The sequence below is a fragment of the Squalius cephalus genome (genome assembly GCF_949319135.1).
Source record: "Squalius cephalus genome assembly, chromosome: 24".
Lineage (NCBI taxonomy): Eukaryota > Metazoa > Chordata > Actinopteri > Cypriniformes > Leuciscidae > Squalius > Squalius cephalus.
Window position 1 is genome coordinate 23,082,954 of NC_137145.1, and position 21,095 is coordinate 23,104,048.

Consider the following 21,095-nt stretch of genomic DNA (forward strand, 5'->3'; position numbering starts at 1 on the left):
CCAGGGATGCGGATGAGTTCCTTTGGCTTTAGTGTCACAAAATGTTTTATGTGTTCTTTGTGTTCTCCTAAACTGGGCTGAAGCCCTGAACCTCTATATATTTTTCATAGAATTTCCCTTTCCATGTTAATATGACAACTTTAAGTAATCTAACACTTAAAATTTTTGACTTATTTTATAAATTGAACCATTATTAACGTTTTATTAGTTTCTACATGGCCAGTAAATAGGAAACTGATTGGTTGACTGATTTTAAACACTCATGGTCAATCCCTACTTTGAAATGCATAGTCTTTTTCCAGTCAGCATTGTGTCTGACAACCAGAAAGAGACTTTTGCACTTAATATGCACAGTTAATACAAAAAAAAAAAAAAAAAAAAAAAAGATTTGGAACTTTAGTGATATTGGACACTAGTGTAGTGTTTATATTATGATATTTAAATGCATGTTTACCAAAACCAGTTATTATGTGCACGCATTAAGGATGTGGAAGATAACTCTTTTATTTTAGAAATTGATTAGAATGCTTGAACATCTGAACTGTTTGGCGACAAGTCCGTTTTAAGGAAGTGCAGATTCGAACAGAACACGTTTCTAAAAGTTTAACTATTTTAACTTTACACATCATCTTAAGAACTCAAAGCTCATATGAGAGACCCCTACAAAGTAATGTCATACCTGCACCAGTCTATAACCCATTACTATCAATTTATTAATTTAACTGGACTAACATCTGACAACTTAAAAATATTCATTTAATGAATAAAAAAGCAGTCTATTGAACTGTAAAAATAAAAATTGTGAAGTAATGCAAGGAGCTACAAACCTCGTTCTTTCACCTTTACGTTTGATTTGCCTCTTAAAACTAGAGGCAAACGTATTACCCTGTTTGTCAAATATATTAAACCCAGCCGTTTCAGTGAGATGCACATACTTCACCACAGAAATCTCAAACACAAATCATCAACAAATGTTAGTTTAGTAAAAATATGAGCTCTGAACCACATGGCAGCTAACAGTGGCAGCTGCAACAGCATACAAATCATCATATTTTACAATAGTTACCATATTTTTTTAAGCTGCAATGTATGCTGGGAAATTACACAACATTTTGCGATGTAAAATTGTTTGTTCAGATGAAGTTGGGACAACATGTTTTGAACAAATAGATGTATCTAAGTAAAGCCGGGTGCCCGCTGTAGGATTTATAATAGTCATTTACGATTTTTGCTTGTCAGACTTGATCCTCACTGTCAGCCATGTCACACTGTAAGATCTCAGTTGACTTTAATGTCAGACTCTACAGCAGTCAAGACCCGTTAAAAACGGTCCATCCGTGACACGTTCAATGATTGTGAGCAGCATTTACGTGCGGGATAGGAATGTTGGCTAGCAAACTATAGCGTTAATTTGATCTCTTGAATAAGAAAACTGAAAAAACAAACAAACAAAAAAACGATGTGTGTGGAGCAAGTGGTGGTTTGTTGTTGTCTCACTAATTGTCATCAGGTTCTTTGCTTCTATTGGTTTTTGATTTGACGGTCGCCATAAGAAAAGCCACATTGTAGGACTGTGCCTCAACTTCAGACACTGCCAGAATTTCATCAGAGGTAAGATCTGATCGCAACGGTCATTAATTGGCTGTCGGTGAACATGTCAAACTAGCGATCAAAGACTTCAGATCCTGGCCAAGGATCAGAGGAATCTTTTAGGATTAGGATTCACAAAATTTGTCTCAGACGTCCATATCGTAGCCAGAATCGAACAAAACAACTTTTGTTAGGAACGTGTTTAGAGTATTCTTGTTCAGTTAGCACAAAATAAACGGACTCCTCTTGCTAAAAACATCTTTGTTTTGCATTAGTAAGAAGAACTTTTTGCAGATTTAACGCATGCCTACATTTATACAGAGCAAGAGCAACATTTAAATAAAATTGTGATGATTGAATCCAAGAATGAGCAGCATTTTCACAGATATGTATTTAGGAAATAAACAGGCAAAATATCAATAACCTTTGATTGCACAAAACTATAGTAGTTAGTAATTTACTAGTATATGTTATTGAGTAAATGTAACAGAAATTGCTTTAGAGTTTTAAAGGGAGTTAAACTTCTTGTAGCATATTTTAGCTGTCTAATTGGCTATTACTAGTATTGGTAACTGCAAATTTATTTTTGGCGCTATCCACAAAGCAAAAATACAAAAAGTCCACAATAATAGTTGAATATACCGAGGTTTTCTTTTTTGTCAGTCAGCTCATTGTGATCTCAGCGTGTTGCTGGTTGACCAGACGTCTGACTCCTGAAGGTTCTAAAGAGCAGTGGCACCTGCAGTGGACCAGAACTGTGGCACAGTTGCTCCTCGTCCTCAGTGGATCCGCTTCAGTGGACACAGCCAGGTCCCTCAAGGTGAAGGAGATTTCTGACTCAAAAATCAAATTACTCTGCCACAGTAGGGGAAAAACGGCTCCCTCCTGCCAACCTGGCAACCCCAGCACTGCTGCTCCTGAGAGACCGTGTCTTACATTAGAGAAATTCATTTTAAACGTGCTTCTGGAGTATTTCTCTTTCTGTGAAAACTGTTTGAATGTCTCTGTCGATGCAGTGCTTTCTTAGAGAGCTATTGTTGACTTTTCTCTGTGCTCAAAGATGCTTCATTTCATCCTTGCATTTATTTTGCTCAAAGACCCTGCTCAGGGTTGGTTGGAAAATTCTGAAACAAATGAGGTTGATAAATCCCTGAAAAAGAGTATTTCTATGGTACTACAAATAATGGCTTAAAGGTATAAGCTGTCTAATCAGTGAAGGGCCAGTTCTTTTTCATATTTAATAATGTGCAAAGTAGTACTGACTGAGATTTTTATTGTTTGCCTGTTCAAAACGGTCTGCAATGATGTTAGGGTGCTGTGAATGGTTGTTAGGACATTGCTATGGGGTTACTAGTGTATTCTGGGTAGTTGAAATGTCGTTACTTGTTGAGAAAAGAAAGAAAATCCACCTCCAAGTCCCAGTTTGACGTGCTTGTTGAGCCAATAATTAATTTTCATGTTGTGGCTGATAACTGATAAATCATCTATATTAAGGATACGTTACACAACAAAAATGTAAAAAAAACTGAAAAGTTTTTCTGTTGCATTTATGAAAAGTTTTACGTACATGCGACAACAGTGTTAAATGATCCCCGTTCACACGGATCCCCAAAAGCGACTAAAATGCTGTATTATTCCTGTCAGGCCAGTAGATGGCGATGTCACTTCGTAAAGAAACTCTACACTCCTATAGAGCTGGTAAGTCCCGCCCCTTCTGCTAACCCCACTGGACCTCTAGGTTGAAAAATCGTCAATGCAAGTGAATGGGAGAAAATAATTATTTTCTGGTCCCGTTTGAATTTTGCCATGAATGTGAACATATGTTGTCTGTGAATTTTTTATATAACTTTTCGTGTAAAGAATGCTACAATTTAGCGGGTAGACGTTTGATACGGGTAGACTTTGTGTGAGAGCACTTTGTGGACTCTTCGCTGCTTTCGACGCGTTTGAAACGTCACCACCACTCGCACACGGACACTAGCTCACGGATCCCGCTAAACATGGCTGTGTCTTTGGTGCACTTCACCACCTTCTTTCAGGGAGAGGACAAAATCGTTGAGGTTGGCGAAAACCACGGGTAAGTCAACTTTATGGGGTGACGTCACATAGGCGACATGTAGTCTTTCTCGTTATGTCTTTTCCACAACTGCTAGCCGAAGAATCATACCATATACTGTCAAACTCGTAACATGAAAGATTATATAAAAAATTCACAGACAACATATGTTCACATTCATGGCACAATTCAAACGGGACCAGAAAATTATTATTTTCTCCCATTCACTTGCATTGACGATTTTTCAACCTAGAGGTCCAGTGGGGTTTTACGGATGGGTGGGACTTACCAGCTCTATAGACTGAACACGTAATATGCATGCGCATGACGTCATCCTTTTCACAAATTCAAGTTTTTGTAGTTTACACAGAGACGATAACGGCATCATTTTCAAAAACGTGCACTTTGAAACCCGTTTTCAAAAGTTTGCGTTTTCAGGCCCCCAAAACGCTGTTGTCGCGTAAATGTTCTGTAATCTGTAATATCGGCCACTAATCAGTACGGATATGTTGTGAATGACTAAAATGCATTTGTTGAAAATGATCATATATAAATAAAATCTCACTAAGTAATACAGCTAATACTGACACAAAATATTTGTCCCTGTGTTTTTTTTAGCTGGTAACTTAAGTGTATAGTAAATTCACTTTTGTAGCAAAAACAGTGCGGGACAAGTTACGTGCCAAAGTTTACTATTTTAGATGAGGAGTTTGATCGAATCCCAACGGAAGCCCTACAAGGCCATGGATAATTTTTTTTCTTTCTTGTTTTCTCGTGATCTTGACCTAACAAAAGTTGTTTTCACGTGATCACGACATAATAAAAGTTTTCTTATGATCACAACTTAATTTTCTTGTGATCAAAAGTTGTTCTTTTTACAATGATTGTTTGATACTGAAACAGGATTTTTTTGTGTGATTTTTATTCGTCATATAGGATAGGCTATGACTGATATCATGTGCGTTACACTGGCTTCCGCCTTCTAGCCATGCTCTTCCATTAAAAGAGGTGCTAAATATCCAGATTTCCAAAAACAGTGACACAGTGAGGTAAACTAATGACACAGTTACTAAGACTGCGCTGATTAAAATGGCGTCGTAAAGATGGGTGCAAACTGAATACTATACAGTGATATCAACATTAGTTTTAATGTAGAATCACACCGAATGCTATTGCGGAAGTGAAACTGTGCCGAGTCATGCATCTAGCAGTTAACGTAACGATAACGGATAGGCCTACACTTTCAGGCAAAATAATCAAATTGATTCAAGCATTTAACACTTTTAAGTTAATTACTTGTTAGTAACGCACACAATACTGCACAAATTATAGTGATCTCGAAGTAAGGTCTTCACTCTCTCTGTCCCAAACTCGTACAATCTGGGCCAGTGTGAACTAACACAGTAAGGTGGATATATACCACACCACCCCATCAGTTTATAATCAGTCCTATACTGCCACCTGTTCACGAGAAAATTAAGTTGTGATAACGAGAAAACAAGAAAGACCATGGCCTCATCTGGCTTCCGTAAATCCCTGAGCATGACCAAAAGTTAAAATATAATGCTGCTGAAACTCTCAGAAATGCCTTATTTCTGTGGGATAGTCAAAGTGCAAGATGCAAAAACTACTTGATCCCATTTTGTTTCATCTTTAAAACCCATTTTCAAAGCCTCTCATATCAGACCCATTGTCACAGTTTCATCTCTTTCATGTGATCCTTGAAATCAGCGTGTGACCTTTGTAAATGTGGGGATTAAGGGATTCATAACCTCACTGACTGAGGCGCTAAAGGGCGGAGAACCCTTCCATCACACCCCCTTTTCTGGAAGCACACCTGCCTTATCTCACCATCGGCCATTATGTGTCGGGATAATTTTCCGATCATAATAAACATGCTCTCTTCTTTTTCTACATAATGAAGTAATGGCCAAACCCACCGAGTCTCGCAGCTTTGATTGACAGGAAGCAAAATGCAGAAAGACTGTAGTATATTAAACACAAGCGTGGTGTTTGGCTACAAGAACTGTAACCCAACACAGTGGTTTGTCTTGGCTTGCAATCAAAGAGTTGGCTGGTAGGTAGAGTGTTGGTGCAAGACAAAGGGAGCATTGTTGCAGCCCAGAGCTCTTTCCCACTCAGGCTTACAGGAGCTTTTAGGTGAAGAGAGAAGCTTTGGTTGCCAGTCACCTGGAAGGAAGCACAGGCTGTAGGAAGGATCTGATGTTGGTTGGAATAAGTCTATGAGGCTCGAGCTGAAATCTAGCTCCTCCGGATCCATGTCTACTGCTTAAGATAGTATTTCATTTCCTGGTTGGCTATCTGTGTGTTTTGGCATGGTTCATGGCATGCTTCTGGTATTCTTGCTAATGAAAATCATAATATTTTTTGGGGGTTCTACAATCAAACCATTGTCTTTAGCCGTAAATTTGTAGTGACCGTGATATTGATTACCTTTTATTTAACAAAAATGTATAAACACTTACCGCTGTCCATATCATTGGTGGCATTAATGAATAAAACAGCATGCTTATGGGAGTCCCGACATCACGACATATGGTAGCCGCCACTTACACTAAACCCGACAGACAGGGCATAACTAAGGATACAAAGTGCTTCCATATGGCTCTTGGATATAGCCATACGCTCTTAATATTTTCATTTAAACCTGAATGATATACTACAGCCACAATTCAAAAGAGAAAACTATGAAACCTTGGGCAAAAGAACAAGCAAACAAGTACTTGGCACTTTCTTTGCAACGTTATCTATCTGACATTTTGTATGCTGTATTTATTAAATGTATAATAAATGTTATGTATTTTAATAAACATTTATTTATTATTAGTATTAGAAGTATTAGTACTATATAGTAAATTGGCCGGTTTCACAGACAAGGCTTAAGTCTAGAAATCCCACACTAAAAATGCAAGTTTGAGCTGTTTTAAATGAAAGCATCTATCTATCGTCAATATTTGTAATATGTAATATATATATATATAATGTATAATAACATATTTACATATACACTCCAAAAGATAATGTTGGCTCAACAATTTTTTTTTTTTTGAGTTATGACAACTTCGATTGAAATTGTTCAACCAACAAGCTATATTGAGTTAGATTAACTTAATTTATAACATTAAAAAGAAAATGTATAACATTATTATAACATTTATAACATTAAACATTACTCAAAAAATTTAATTCACTCCAACTACTTGAGTTGTAACCCTGGACCTGGATCTTATTTCAGTTAAAATCCACAGCTATCATACCACATACTAATGTATCTTATTGAACATGTATATTTAATGAACAAGATATTACTTGTCACTGGCATTAGCGTAGTCATTGCTTATAGCATCAATCTACTTTTTACCTTCATGTTGGTTACTCTTACTCACAATGGTAACCACAGAAACTTCAACATAACAGAAACTGTTTAATGACAAACATGGTCTTTTCCTTTCCCTAAAATCACAATTAATTTCAAAATTTATTCTACTTATTCTGTTCTATGCAAAGAATTCTGGGAACTATAATTCCACTGCCCAATTTCCAAAGTTAACAGTAAAAGTAACAGCTTCATTAAAAAAAAAAGTAGAATTAAATTACACATAATATGAAGTTAATACAATGATCAACATTATTATTTTAACAGAACTCAAAATGATGTTTGCAACTTAAAAGGTTTAATTAAATCACTAAAATAGATTTTTTAAATTGCAACCTTGCACTTAAATTATGACAATAGGTCCCCCGAATTACTTTTTAGAGTGTTTTTAAATAAACGTATTAATAGATTTAAAATGCACTTATTTATTTTATTTTTTTACATACTGTGTAAACACCTGCTATGGATACTTTCAAGATTAATTTCAGCATGTTCGGCTCTATTCCACAGCTGAGAGAGAGCTAGAGAAGCATCTGAGCATCTCTGCATTTGCTCAAATTAACGGGTCCAAATTACTTGCTCAAGTATTGAAAAAGGTTTTCCTTCACATTAACATTTTGTCCAGACAATAGACTGTAAAAAAAAAAAAGAAAGATGGACAGCGCATTGCGGCTTCCTTCCACTGTAGAAAAATGAAGCCAAATATCCCAGAAACAGTCATTGCCGATTACGTCGCTCGGAGCCCGAGTCTGCGCGGTGGTGATCCTGAGGTGGATTATTTGGCAGTGAAGAGCAACAGGACTTACAACAGGAGCGTGGATCGGCAGCCATCTGAATCCTCCAAACCACTGAATACTCTTATGTGGTCTCGTCATTATCTGCTTTTCAAGCTCCTCTGGACCATAATGCAAGATTTTACTAGGTTTGTCTACACAATGGAAATGTCTTTTAAGAGAGTCCAAATAGCAATTATGCACCAAAGATGATGACTTTTGTGTGCAGTGTCACTGTTTCTAAATGGCACCTGTCAGTTGTCATCCGTCATAATCCGATGCTCTATCAGCCTCTCAGGGAAAGGTCACCCGGATCAGTAAAGCACTGGCCCTTTTTGTGTGGAGGCCAGAAGGGATCATCTAATTCTTGGCAGCTGTGCCTCGGATCTGCAGGTTCCTGGACCTCCAGCCCGCTGAGCATGTGTGCCCTGTTTGGGGCAGTCTGACAGAACGACTCCAGACTTCAGCATGTGAGGCTCTATTGACGTTCAGCAGAGCAGAGCTAAGAAGTGGCGGAGCATCTCTGTATTTGTTCACCGTTGTAAATTAACGAACCAGAAATAACCATGCTTTGTTTATTACTTGTATCTTCACATGACCTTCACTTCACCTTCATGAAAACTATTTTTTTCCATGACCTTTTGAGATTAAAATATCTTAATACACTATGGAAATGATATGTTATATCATTTATTGAAAATGATTTGTTCTTGGATTTAATTTATATTTAAAATAGATTCATTTTAATCCTGTCGGTCAATATTTTTCTTTATCTCGGTTGTTTTTTCATACGTTATGCTGCCATATTACTCCATTAATTGTTACTAGAAACATATTACTCCATTAATTGATACTATATACACTTATGAAATCCGCATGCACTGCCGCAATGTATTCATTGCTTGCTTGATCAGTAACGGTCTCTCTACGTAGCAGTTTATAAAGACTGCTGAAATTTTACAAGTTTATTTCCTTATCGGCAAGAGCTACTTATGTCAGAGAGAGTTTCTGGTGGTCAATAAAGAAGTATATGGAATGTTAACATTGTTGCTGTATAATTACAATTCCATCGTGGCGGAGAAAATTAATCGTAAATGGAGGTAAATTGTAGAGAAAACAATCTTTCATATTATTAGCAAAATGATCAGTATACTCTGCATTGTAAGTTGTAGGTAAGTGTGTTTTGAATCTCAAATGCGTACTAATGAACTCAACATGTTTGTAACCTTTGCTGAAACACTCATTCTTGCAGTTTGGAGCTTTAGTAAAATTTAATAATTTGTTAGCAAACTAGTGGTTGGAGGATGCAGCATATACGCAGTCTCTGTGTTATGGTTAATTTCTGCACTCCTCGGCTTATGCCATGCGTTTGGACACCGCTTGACTCGTCAACTCCATCATTAATATTTATTATGGAACTCTCAGTTATTCAATTATTCAGTCTCCTTTCTCAAAACTTAGGTAGACGTTACATTTGAGTCAGAGGGAGACCTGGAAAACTAATATTCTTCACTATCCTCCTTGAAATGTGATATCATATGATTATTATACACCACCTCTGCTTTAACCATCTGCTTCAAGACCTTGAAAACATTTGCCCTCTCCACGCAACACTGAGATTATACTGCTTGATTATAAAACTCTGAACCATGCGTAAAAGTCAAAATCAGTAGAGAGTGGAGCTTGAGGAACAGTATTTCCACTCCTGCGAAGCGTGAGGAGCTACTCCGCATCCGTTTTGGAAAAACAGATCAAAAACGACCCGCTCTCAAGAAGTTTTTTGACTGCGACAGCAGGCTGGTGGGGGGGGAGAGTTAAATGTTGAAGTCTCGATTCACGAGAAAGATTGGTCTGTGGCCAGTCACTTTGTGTGCTTTCTTTATGAAAAGTAAATCATCCAGAGCTCCCCGGGTTTCGCTTATTTGAATTGTCTGAATGAGCGACAATTGCTGGCTGGTCTGGAGAGCCGTGAGTGACGACAAAGTCTTTCCCCCACTCCTCAGACATTAAATGTGTGCGTCAGGTCTCGTCCAGCACTTCATCACCAATCCCTCTCTCTCTCTCTCTCGTCTGATTTGTGAAATGACGGTCTCTTCCCTGCTGGCGGCCCGAGAGGGTTTGGTGAATGGCTGTCATTGTGCTGGCTGGTGGGGGGGGGGGGATGTGTGTGCCCTCTGGCTGATGAGGCCGCAAGACAGTGGGCACACTTTGGCTCCTCTTCAAAGAGCTCACTCGTTAATAAACTCTCATCCCCTCCTCCTTTTATCACAAGGACACTTTATCACACTGTTCTTTTCTTTTCTTGAGTTAACAAATACCTTTTTATCTCGCTCTGCTGTCTAACAAGGGCATATCTCACAGCTCTGCTATTTTAAACAGCCCATCACTCTTCAGCGCAGTGCTGTTTATTAATAGCTGTGCTATTTCAGTCAAATTGCCTAATTTTCTAAATGCCAGGATCACAATTACTTTTTCTGTTTGTACAAATGGCTTTCTGCGGATTGTTTGGCTGTTGTTTTGTCTTTTACTTGATTCTTTACATTGGCCCTACTTTTTTGTACTTGTTATGGACATTTCCTTGATGCACAAAATATCTTTCATTGTTTGCCTTTTACTTTTCCTGAGTATAAATTCAGTTTGTTGCTTTAGGCCCAAAACATACTCTACACAGGTACATGAACGCAAACGCTTCTAGCTACACAAGATTGATTTCTACTGCCATGGTAGGAATGAATCTTTTTTTAAAAAGTTGGTAAAAATGTGTTAGTGTCTACCTGAATGATAACACATCTCATTGTGATATCTTCACAAACATGGTCAATATGGTGGAGATGGACTCCACCTGAAGAACAAAAGGATAGTCGGAGGAATTTGTTGAGCCCTGGGGAGTAAATTAGAAGGTGTTCCTGTCTCTGCATTTTTCTCAGCTTTCTCCACTCTTACTGGCAATCTGGCTGAGAGACCCATTGTGTTGCTGTTGCCTAGGATATGCCGCTCTTGTTTGGTAAATGGTAGCATGTCCAGGCAAGCAAAATTATCACTTAGTCGGAGGTGTTTCCCTATATGGCCTGCTCATTTCCGACCAAGGGTCAATGTAGGCCTCTAATAGATAACTCTTCACCCTTGTGGAAACTTCATGTCTTCTCTTGTTTTCTTGCCAAAATGTGCATTTGTTCATTCCAACACAATGGAAGCTATTAAAGGAACACAATTTTTCCTTTTTGTACAATTAAAGCGTATTAGAGCAGTAGGCCAACTATTAATTTTTAGTCATGTTTCTGAAGCCTATCCATGACTAGTCAGAATGTTGTGGTAAAGTTAGTTGACTAGTCGTGCAAGTTACCAGAGCTTCAAAAAGGACAAAAACCCACTATAAAAACACCATAATAGTGGTCAGAGTACCATACTATTCCAGATCTTGTAAAGCCATCCGAGAGTTTTGTGTGAGAGACACCCTCCACCCTAGCCAGGTTTGAAGTCAGTGAACTGCTAAGCACCTGAACCAGCTGAGATGACCTGCCCTGTACTCTAACTCTCTGTTACCTTATTGGTCCTTCTATGAACTAACAAAACATGTGCAGGAAATGAGAATGTCAGCTTTAACCAAGACCGAGGGCTTTGTAATCATCCGGCTACCAAGATCTCCAGCAGTGGATCGATGTTGAGTGGCTCCACTGAAGGTGATGCACTCTTTTCAGGATTGGGGACCTAAAGAGGAGAACAAACGAATGCCAGTGTCCAAGAGGTTCCCCTTTACCTGAGCTCCCAAACACTAGAAGAGGTCCTCTACAAGGTCAGCCTTTAAAACGTCCACAGTGGCACACATTTGCCCCTTGAGAACCTAGAAACTAGGAACCTGGCGTTTGGGGACCCGAGGTTCAACAGGAGTAACAGAAGAGAGCTGCCGGAGAGAACGTGTGTCAGCTGAGAGGAGCAGATGGATGGAACAAAGGCAGTCATTGTTACGGGCTTGAATGGCTCACGTGTTTTTGGGCTGGAGGCCCAGGCTCTGCAGCTTACCTGTGCTTTGTAGCCATGTAAGAACCTGGCATCAAAACTTAGCTGTCAAGTCCTATGAAAATATTATTATACCCCAATAGAAGATGCTGTCTTGGGAGCTGCCAGAAGGGTTGGTTCTCTAGAAGGCAGCTGTGGGTGGGGGCAGTGTTTGCACATGGAAGCAACTTCCTCTCATCGAGGCAAGCTTGGCAGTTCATCAATGAGGACCTCACACCTTGGAAGTGTGTGTCTGCCTGGGCCTGTCCTTATCAGCTGTCCTGTGACATCTGCCTCTATTGTCTGAATAAGAGCACTGGCTATAAGATCCTTTTTTGGAGGGTTAGATTACCTCAGGTGTAAGACCAGTTCAAACAAATTTGATTATCACTTGCTCGGTTAGACATCAGTGACAATGTTTTTCTTTTTCTTTGAGACAGCAGGATGTCATCTTGTTCTAGTTGGTCCATTTTGGGGTCATACCTTCAATGCTCATGAAGCAACTAGAGGTAAAGTGCCTTGCTCAATGGCAAAATTTAGTTTAGCCAAGATTGCCCCTGTCTGGTATGCAGTCTTTTATTTTATATGTCAGTTGGCTCATGTGATTTATGTTTCGGCTTCAGAACTTCCATTAAGGGAACACAGTGAGCATCGAGGCTCCCTGGTTTTCACGGTGCATTGTGGGACTTTTTACGGAGTGAGCGTAGGATTTTGTGATTGAGACGGCCCTTAAAATAGCAGACTCCCTGACTACTGAACTAGGGAGCTGATTGAGACACACCCATTGTCAAGCCTACTCCTCGTGGTTGAACTTGGTATTCTTAAGAGTAAAACTTTTCTTAACTACTATTAACTTGTTATTTTCTGACTTAAGAAGAATGTTCAGAATATTTTGTCATCTTAAATAACCTCTTAAAGTTAGAATAACCTCCAACTTTCAATAAATTCATTAAGCATATTATGTTTCTAACATTAAGCATTACAACAAAACTTTAGCTACATATGATGCATATTACTAGATATGTGCATGAGTACTCTGAAGTGACAACATGATCGGTAACTTAAATAATGATTGGTCATGACTATGCTGAATTCTTGATTCAGTAACAACTCTACAAAGAATAGTCAAATTAGTCAAAAGAGTCAAACCTCGCTTCAATTTTCGGCAGCATTCAGTTGCGATTAAATAGTTCTTAAGATATTTAAATAGTATCTTAGGAAGTTTCTTAACTTCTTAAGAAGATTTTCATGAATGCGGCCCCAGGTCCTTTTCTTTTCTGCTTCTTTTTTTTTTTTTTGGTCTTTATCTTTAGCATTGGAGCTAGGTAAGTCAATATGATAGTTTATTTAGCCAAGCTGCTTGCAGGACATCAGTGTCACTTGCTATAAATTGGATGATCATCAACAGCGGTTTACGTCCACAAATTGAGCCAAATTGCTTTCATACTAATTTTTACCAGCTCTGGAGTCGACATGAATTGATACTCCCCATTTTTCAAGCAGACTTGTGTGCGGTACTTTGATGCCGCAGGGTTTCTGTTGCCAGTTTGAGAGCACAGATTATGTCCACAGCCATGCTAAAGACCATAATGAGAGCTCACTGTTGGAGTTCTGGAGGTGTATCGGTTCAGCCACAACATCCCTTCTTGAGGTGCCAGAACCCTGGACTGTCTGGACACCGCGCTGAACTCTTGATCTAACAAGGCGCCACACGATTTATTAGAGAGTTTTATACTTCTAATGCACATATTTGTTTCTGACACATGTTGGAACACTATGCCTAAGATAATTGTTGGTTTTATTCCCGTTTTATGTGAACACACACAATCCCCTTGTTAATTGTGGAATGAGAAGCTTAATCAGTTGGAAACCCCGGAGCTAAGGAGATGTTCATATCCTGTGTTCTGTTCTGGGGATTGTATTTTCATATCAACCATTTCAAATAAATACATATTAATAAAGAAAGGAGTCCAACACCCTGCAGACATTCAGAAATGTTCTAGTTTTTTCGTTTTTGACTATAGTTACAATCCTGAAATTCGCTCTTGCAAAATCTTATAGATACAGCAACTCAATTGAATTTGTGACAGGATGTCAACAAAAAACTTAAAGAAAGGCTTGTGGAAGTTTTTGCACACATTTGCACTAAACAATAAAAAAGTTCATGAGCTTGTGGCTCTTTCGCTAGTTGTGCAGATGAGACGAATAGTTGCTCGTTTTTTTAAAAGTATATCACTTTGAATAATTTTGTGTCTGTGATGTGTTGGCTACTTTCTAGGGCTTTTTGTTGTAGACTTAAAACATTTATTCATTTAAATTTGTTCTTGAGAACATTTGGTCTTTTGAGCACATTTAAGATTTGGTAAGTTTCCATCATGTCACGTCAACTTGTTAAAACGTTTTATTTATTATTTGAATGATTTATCACAGATAGCAGGAAAATATCTTCAATTGCTATGCATGAAAAAATGTGCTACATGTTTTTCCTTCCGTAACATGTTTTTCCCTTCTGCATTTTGCAAGACTTATTGGGAAAGTGTTCCTTCCAAGACTGGAAATTAATTCCAGCTTTCGGTTGAATGTCTTTCCACAGTGATGAATTGCGAAAAGAAGCTCGCCAGCTGAAGAAAGAATTACTCGCAATCAAACAGCGAAAAGAAGATGGTGTGAAGAAAGAGGAGGATGTCACTGAGGGTGAGTGTCTCTGCCACGAAATCACAGCTGTTTGTCTTTTTATTGACAGAATTTGAAAAGCTGAAAGTGTGAGTGAAAGCGTAATTTATTTCTCGCACATGGTGTAATGAAAGCATTTTAACCTCTCCCAAAATCAAGTCAGCATGTAGTGAGGTCCTCCAAACAACTGAATTGTTCAGTTTTGGAGGTTTGTTTTTGTACATCAGCCCTTGCTTTTTTATACATATGAAAAAAAATCTGAAGCTGCTGTGTTTATGTGTTTTGAAAGCCTGAATGTTGGCTGTGAAGTGAGCGTGTGGATAACATTAAACATTTGGCATTTCAAGCTGTTATTTAGTCATTTTTTTGGACGTGCCTAGTTGATTGCTTACCTTTTGTGAGCATTTTAAAGAGAGCAATGAAACTTTTTTTTCAGTCATCATTCGGTAATCATTTACTCAACCCCATATCATTCCAAATCAGTGTAATGTTTGGATTACAAAAGAAGAATTTTTGCAAAATGTTCTAAAAATGGGCCAATTTACATCATTCCATGGTGTTGATTGGACTGCTGTTTACTTGGGTTTCCCATAGCTATTTGATCAGTAAAAACACACAAAATTACCAAGTTTAAATATACCCAATGAAAGCTGCTTTGACCACGGGGTGCCAAGCTCTAAAAACGGTAAAAGCCCCAGTGAAATGGTCCATATGACTTGTGCACTATATTTGTATTTTTCTTTTGAAGCCATTCAATACCTTTGTGTGAGGAGCAGACAAAATTCGAGTTATCCCCTTAAAAATGTCAAAATGATAATTTAGTAATATTTTCTATTTTTTTTCTTCTTTCCTTTTTTAAGCATGAACATAAATAACCATGCCATATTTCAGCCCAAAATCAAAAGGAAAAAAAAGTTGTTATATTTTGCTTAAAGAAAATTACAATAAATAAATTAAATGGAGGTATTTATATATCATGCTAGTATTTAATGATTTTTATATTGTTCAATTTATAGTGCTTAAAATTATTCAAAGATGTTTGGATTACATTTATTACGGTTGTACAGTAAAACAGTTGTGTTGTAGTAATCAGTGACTAGAGAATGTCAGTTACATTCTTTGTACTAATGAATTAATATAAAAAATTATCTAATAATACAAATAAATAAAGTATAAATAATCACAATGCAAAAATTAATGGTTTAAAAAAGCCTTTATTTCCATTATGCAAAATATAACCCCCCCCCCCCCCCACCCCCCCACACACACACACAACATTTCTGGGTCAGGTTATTACAATACATTTTAATTAAGTCTAGTTTCTAATATTCTCCTGTTTGCAAAGGTTTCTGTGGTTTGGCAACATTCCTTTCTAATATTTATCATGACCATAAAAACGTGCCGCTAAGGTGATTTATGCAAATCTTTTTTTTTTCCTCTTTCCAGTGTTGGTAAAAGCTACTTTTAAAAGTAATTAATTACAATATTGCGCCAATCCCTAAAAAAGTAACTAATTGTGTTACCTAGTTACTTTTTATGGAATTTTTACTTTTTCTCATCTGGGCTAGGCTTGCTTGTTTTTAATAACAAAAAATAAAATAAAACAATAAGCGTCAGGCTGAAGGAAATGCAAATTCACGTCTGTTTAGCTCAAACAAACCTTTCAGCTGTGCTGCCATTCTGGATTGCAGAAGAAAGCAGAACAAGACAGTTCAACACTCTTACATCAGCAATAAAAACAAAGAAATTAAACTCAAATATGATGTTTATTTAACGTCATTTTTGGTTATTTGTATGGTTGAATTGGATCATCAACTGTCAGTCAATATATGGCAAAACAAAGTAACTTGCTTTACTTATTTGAAAAAATAACTGATATTTTTTGGAAATTTTAAAGTAATGCGTATAGTTACTTAAAGTAATTTGATTACGTAACTCACATTACTTGTAATGCATTACCCCCAACACTGCTGTTTTCACTCAATCTCCTTAATTTCCTCAAACTTGTTATGTTGTGGACAAATCAGATAAGAGAAAGAAGTTATTTGAATATTCTTCTCATTACCAAAGAAGATGTTATCCTCACAGGATTTGAGATAGAGGTTTATCTATTCAGAAGAATGTTTAAGTTTTCTCTTAGAGGGTCCCGTCAATCGAACATCCATTGGTAAAGAGACTTAAGAACATTTCATTTAATTTCACTGCTCAAAGTGCACACAGAGCTCACACAGACGAGGTCGGAGCCTTTTCTGTTTGTCAGATCCAGAAAGCACTCCTGGCTCTTGGGTTTTCGCTCTACTTCCTGTGAGGATCACTGCATGCTTGAGATTTGCGCAGGCTAACCTTTGACCTCTGCAGAGCTTTGCAATGGCCCTGTTGTATATCACTGTCTTCACGTTGTGTGTTCTCGGGGGCAAAGGTGTGTCCCCTCACCCTTGTCGTTGTCAGTGTCTTTTAACGTTTGGCCTGGAATGTGCTATTTACGCTTAGCAGCCAGTTCATGTTTGAGGCCTACTTGCTTTAGCAAGCAGGACAGTATTTATTATAAAATGAATTACAAAGAGCTGTCTTGGAGAGTTTGTGTGATGGGATGTTCCAGTAAATTAGGAATGAATTGCAATCGTGGTTTTAGTTTCGCCAGTAAAACTAAATACACCCTGATAATCATTAGTTTGAACTTAGTTTTAGAACTTGTCATGTGTGAAAAATCTGGTTTGTTCAATAGCACATGCAAATGTACAATAGAAGAACTTAAACATTCTCTCATTGGCTCTTCATTTGGCGCTATGACAGTTTCTTGACAAAACGCTTAAACAGTCACTTGTGCCAGTATGGTGTTGACATTATCCACATTTTTGTGGGTAATGTGGAGTGACCAGCCTTTGCCTTTGCAGTAGAATTGAAAAGAAATAAATGAAAAAGTAAGTGTTACAAATCGTAATGCTGACGGAGGTATAATATATTTTTAAGACTGTCAGCTTTGTTTCGAAGGGCTTTCGTAATGACTGTGAAAGACAAATTTGACCAAACTGTTGAAGACACGTGAAATTCCCAAGTCACTTTGAAAACTATGCAGATATTTTTGTATTGATTTTATTATTTACGAGAAGAAAATTAGTGTCAGAAATGCATGTCTGCCCACAGCGACCCATTTGTCAGTCTGTCAGAGGCATGTTTGGGGGCTGTTCACACAAGACACATTTTTGTGCTCTTTATATTCTATTGTCTTTAACTGTTTGTCTGCGTAAATAGACTATGCATCAGACAGACACATAACAGCCATGCTTTTAAAAAGCGGTGTCAAAGTTAAAAACCATTAAAAACATTTAAAATAGTACTTTGTGCTTGAATTGCTCTGGTGGGAAGAAAATTCCTTTTAAATCCTTAATAATATTAACATAATAATAGTAATTCCTTATAATAATAGTAATTCCTTAATTTATAATTTTTCTTTTGCTACTGCTACACTGTAAAAAGTGATCAGTTGACGTAACTAAAAAAGTGCGGAAACTTGTTGCCATAAAATTAAGTAAATAAATTTCATGTAATTGAAAAAAATAAGTTATGTGAACTTGACATTTCCACATTCCACTTAAATTTTTCAAATATGCATGCAGTTTATTTACTTAATAATTTTATTGCAACGGGTTTCCTCACTTTTTTTTAAAGTTAAGGCAACTGATCACTTTTTACAGTGTACTACTACTACTTCTAACTAATAACTCAATATAATAAAGATGTTGGAATAATATAATATAATTAAATGTATGCTGAATTGTAGTTTATATTAGCAACAAAAAATGTGAAAACAATAGTAGTAATAGCAGTAAAAATTATATAAATAAGATTATATATAATTATATAATTAAGATAATATATATATATATTATTAATTTTATGAATTTATTAAGAAAAAAAAAAAAAAATATAATTATATTAATGTATATTTCTAGAATAATAAACTTTTTTTAATTGTTCTTTTGAACATTAATTTATGACTGCTATATTAAAAACAAATGAATAGTTTGTGTCAGTTTTCTGCAACATGGTTGTTCTGTTCTATTCATTCTCAACAAAATGCAAAAACCATGTCTAAAACTTCAATCATCGCATTTTAAACTAGCTTCACCGATGTTCTGCTTCCATCTCTGTGTCAATATCCAGAAGTTGGCTGTCTTGCCATCGAGACATCTGGCCCCACCCCCTAATCTCAATGTTTGGGTTTGAGTCCGGTTCTCTAGTGTTCATATGTCCACAGAGGCTACTTCCAGCTTTGTATTCAGTCCCAAAAGCAAACACATTCCTCCCCTCTCTCTAATAACAGCAACCCGCTCTCTTGGCATCTGGTATCTTATTTTAGGAAGAAGCCAATTGTCTCCTCCGCAATTCACCAAGCAAACTAGAAGACATTTGTACCTTTTTGAATTATTATTTTCGACAGGCATCACTTTAGTTTTCAAGACATAAATTATAGCATGTTCGTCTAGTCTGGTTTTCTCTTTCTTGGCATGGCTGTCATTTGTAAGAGCCAAAAATAAGAGAGACATGCTAAAAACACTGTCCGTTTTCTACCCACCCTAAATGATGTGGCAACATTCTTTCTACTACTCTGAGTTATTTATACAGGTTATGCCTGTGTGCACAGGGTGTTTCATTTCAATGGAGCCTTGTCAGTCAAACACATTGATGTGTAAGAGAAATTGTCAGAGCATAATCTTACAAAAAGACACTTTAGAAAATGATTTTCTATCAAAGCATTTCAATGCATTCGTTTCCTTGCACTAGATTTGCCACCCAATAAGTATCAGTGATTTCTGAAGGATCATGTGACACTGAAGACTGGAGTAATGGTGCTGAAAATAATAAAGCTTTATAAAATATATTAAAATAAAATAAAAGTTATTTTAAATTGTAATCATATTTCATCAATATTACTTTATTTACTGTATTTTTTTTATCAAATAAATGCAGCCTTGGTGAGCAGAAGAAACTTCTTTCAAAAACATCCAAATCCAAAGTTTTGCCCAGTTGTATGTGTGTGTATATTTTGTTATAATAATAATAATAATAATAATAATAATAATAATAATAATAGTTAGGGATGCACCGAAATTAAAATTCAGGTAGAAACCGAAAATTCTTGATGCACTTGGCCGAAAACCGAAAATAAAAACAATAATGACTTTTTTAAATAATTAAGTTCTTATTCCAATTTTATTGAATCTAAATTTTAAAAATACAAGCCAATAAAATAAAAATAACCACACTTTTATTTAGAGTAACACCAAAATTGGAGAGAAAATATATTAAAATAATATAAAATATCAATATATTATATTGCATTCAGTTCAATGCAGAATCAGATTTAACAGATTTTTATATATAATTATCAGGGATGCTCCGAAATTTCAGCCGCCAGAAATTATTGGTCGAAAATGCATTTTTAGTTTTTGGCCGAAAGAGAAAAAAGGCAGAAAATATGAGCCGAAAATATACGCGTTCAGCGCTCAGGTTTAACTCGCGTGCAGCGTTTTTTTGCAAGATGCACAACTTTGAAGCGACTCTGGCTTTTTGGTATTATATACCGTATTTTCCGGACTATAAGTCGCACTTTTTTTCATAGTTTGGCTGGTCCTGCGACTTATAGTCAGGTGCGACTTATATATCAAAATTAATTCAGACTGAGATGAACCAAGAGAAAACATTACCGTCTACAGCCGCGAGGGGGCGCTCTAGTTGGCGGAGTTGTTCAGAAGCGACACGGATGATGAAGAAAATGATGAGGAATGAGATCGCGGGAGCTTGGTGAACTTGTTTACTGGTAACTTGCTTGTTGGACTCGCTGGCTTATGTTAATTTAGCTTATTCAGCCTCCCAGATATTTGTTCTTTATGCTATTGTGTAGCTGAATAACGTGTGCAGTGCGTGTGCGGTGCGTGTTGCGGTGCATATGCTGTGCAGGAGCAGCACGCGCTAAAGTGCTTTCACATAAGCTGCGTTTGCAGTGCGTAACTGACCCGCGGCTGTAACCCCAAACACATTGTATTTCAAATCCAGAAGTTATCAGCAAATTTTATTTAAAAAAAAAGAAAAAGTTTTTTGTCAGCATTGCGATTCTCTTTATACGTATACTCTTTAATAGACGTATTCACGTTTAAACACAATTTAAACAAACTATTATTCAATGCATTACTTCTATATAATTATATATTAAGTTGCTCAAGCAAGTGGTAAAATATTTAACCATGCACTTATATTAAAATCGCATACATTTTAAAATAAAACTTAAAATTGACAAAAACAGCAGACTCATACCCTTTCTTTTGCATAATTTAAATCTTTATACAATAAATCTTGCATGTCACAAATAACTTGTTTTTCCACCTCCACGAATGAGACGAGTGTTGTTCATTATGTCGCCTTGTTGAAGTAAATTGTAGTTTTCCTTGATTTACCAACGCTTGAAGTAAAAAGATGACTGTGAAAAATAGTAGGCTAGTATTTAATTAAATGCATTTATGATGAAATTACTACATTTTCTTGTCAATCTGGTCAATCTGTATTCATTTTGACCACAAACCGTGTGCTGTCACTTTAATTCAGCGCGTGC

The 21,095-nt window shown here is 36.8% G+C and overlaps 1 protein-coding gene across 1 annotated transcript in view; it reads left to right on the forward strand.

Moving 5' to 3' along the window:
* cwc27 (CWC27 spliceosome associated cyclophilin) overlaps positions 1-21,095 on the forward strand; it is a 42,800-nt gene that overhangs the window by 7,573 nt on the left and 14,132 nt on the right. The window contains exon 10 of the mRNA XM_079861884.1: positions 14,406-14,506. Coding sequence (XP_079718010.1) covers positions 14,406-14,506 — 101 coding nt within the window. The remainder of the gene's footprint in view (positions 1-14,405; positions 14,507-21,095) is intronic.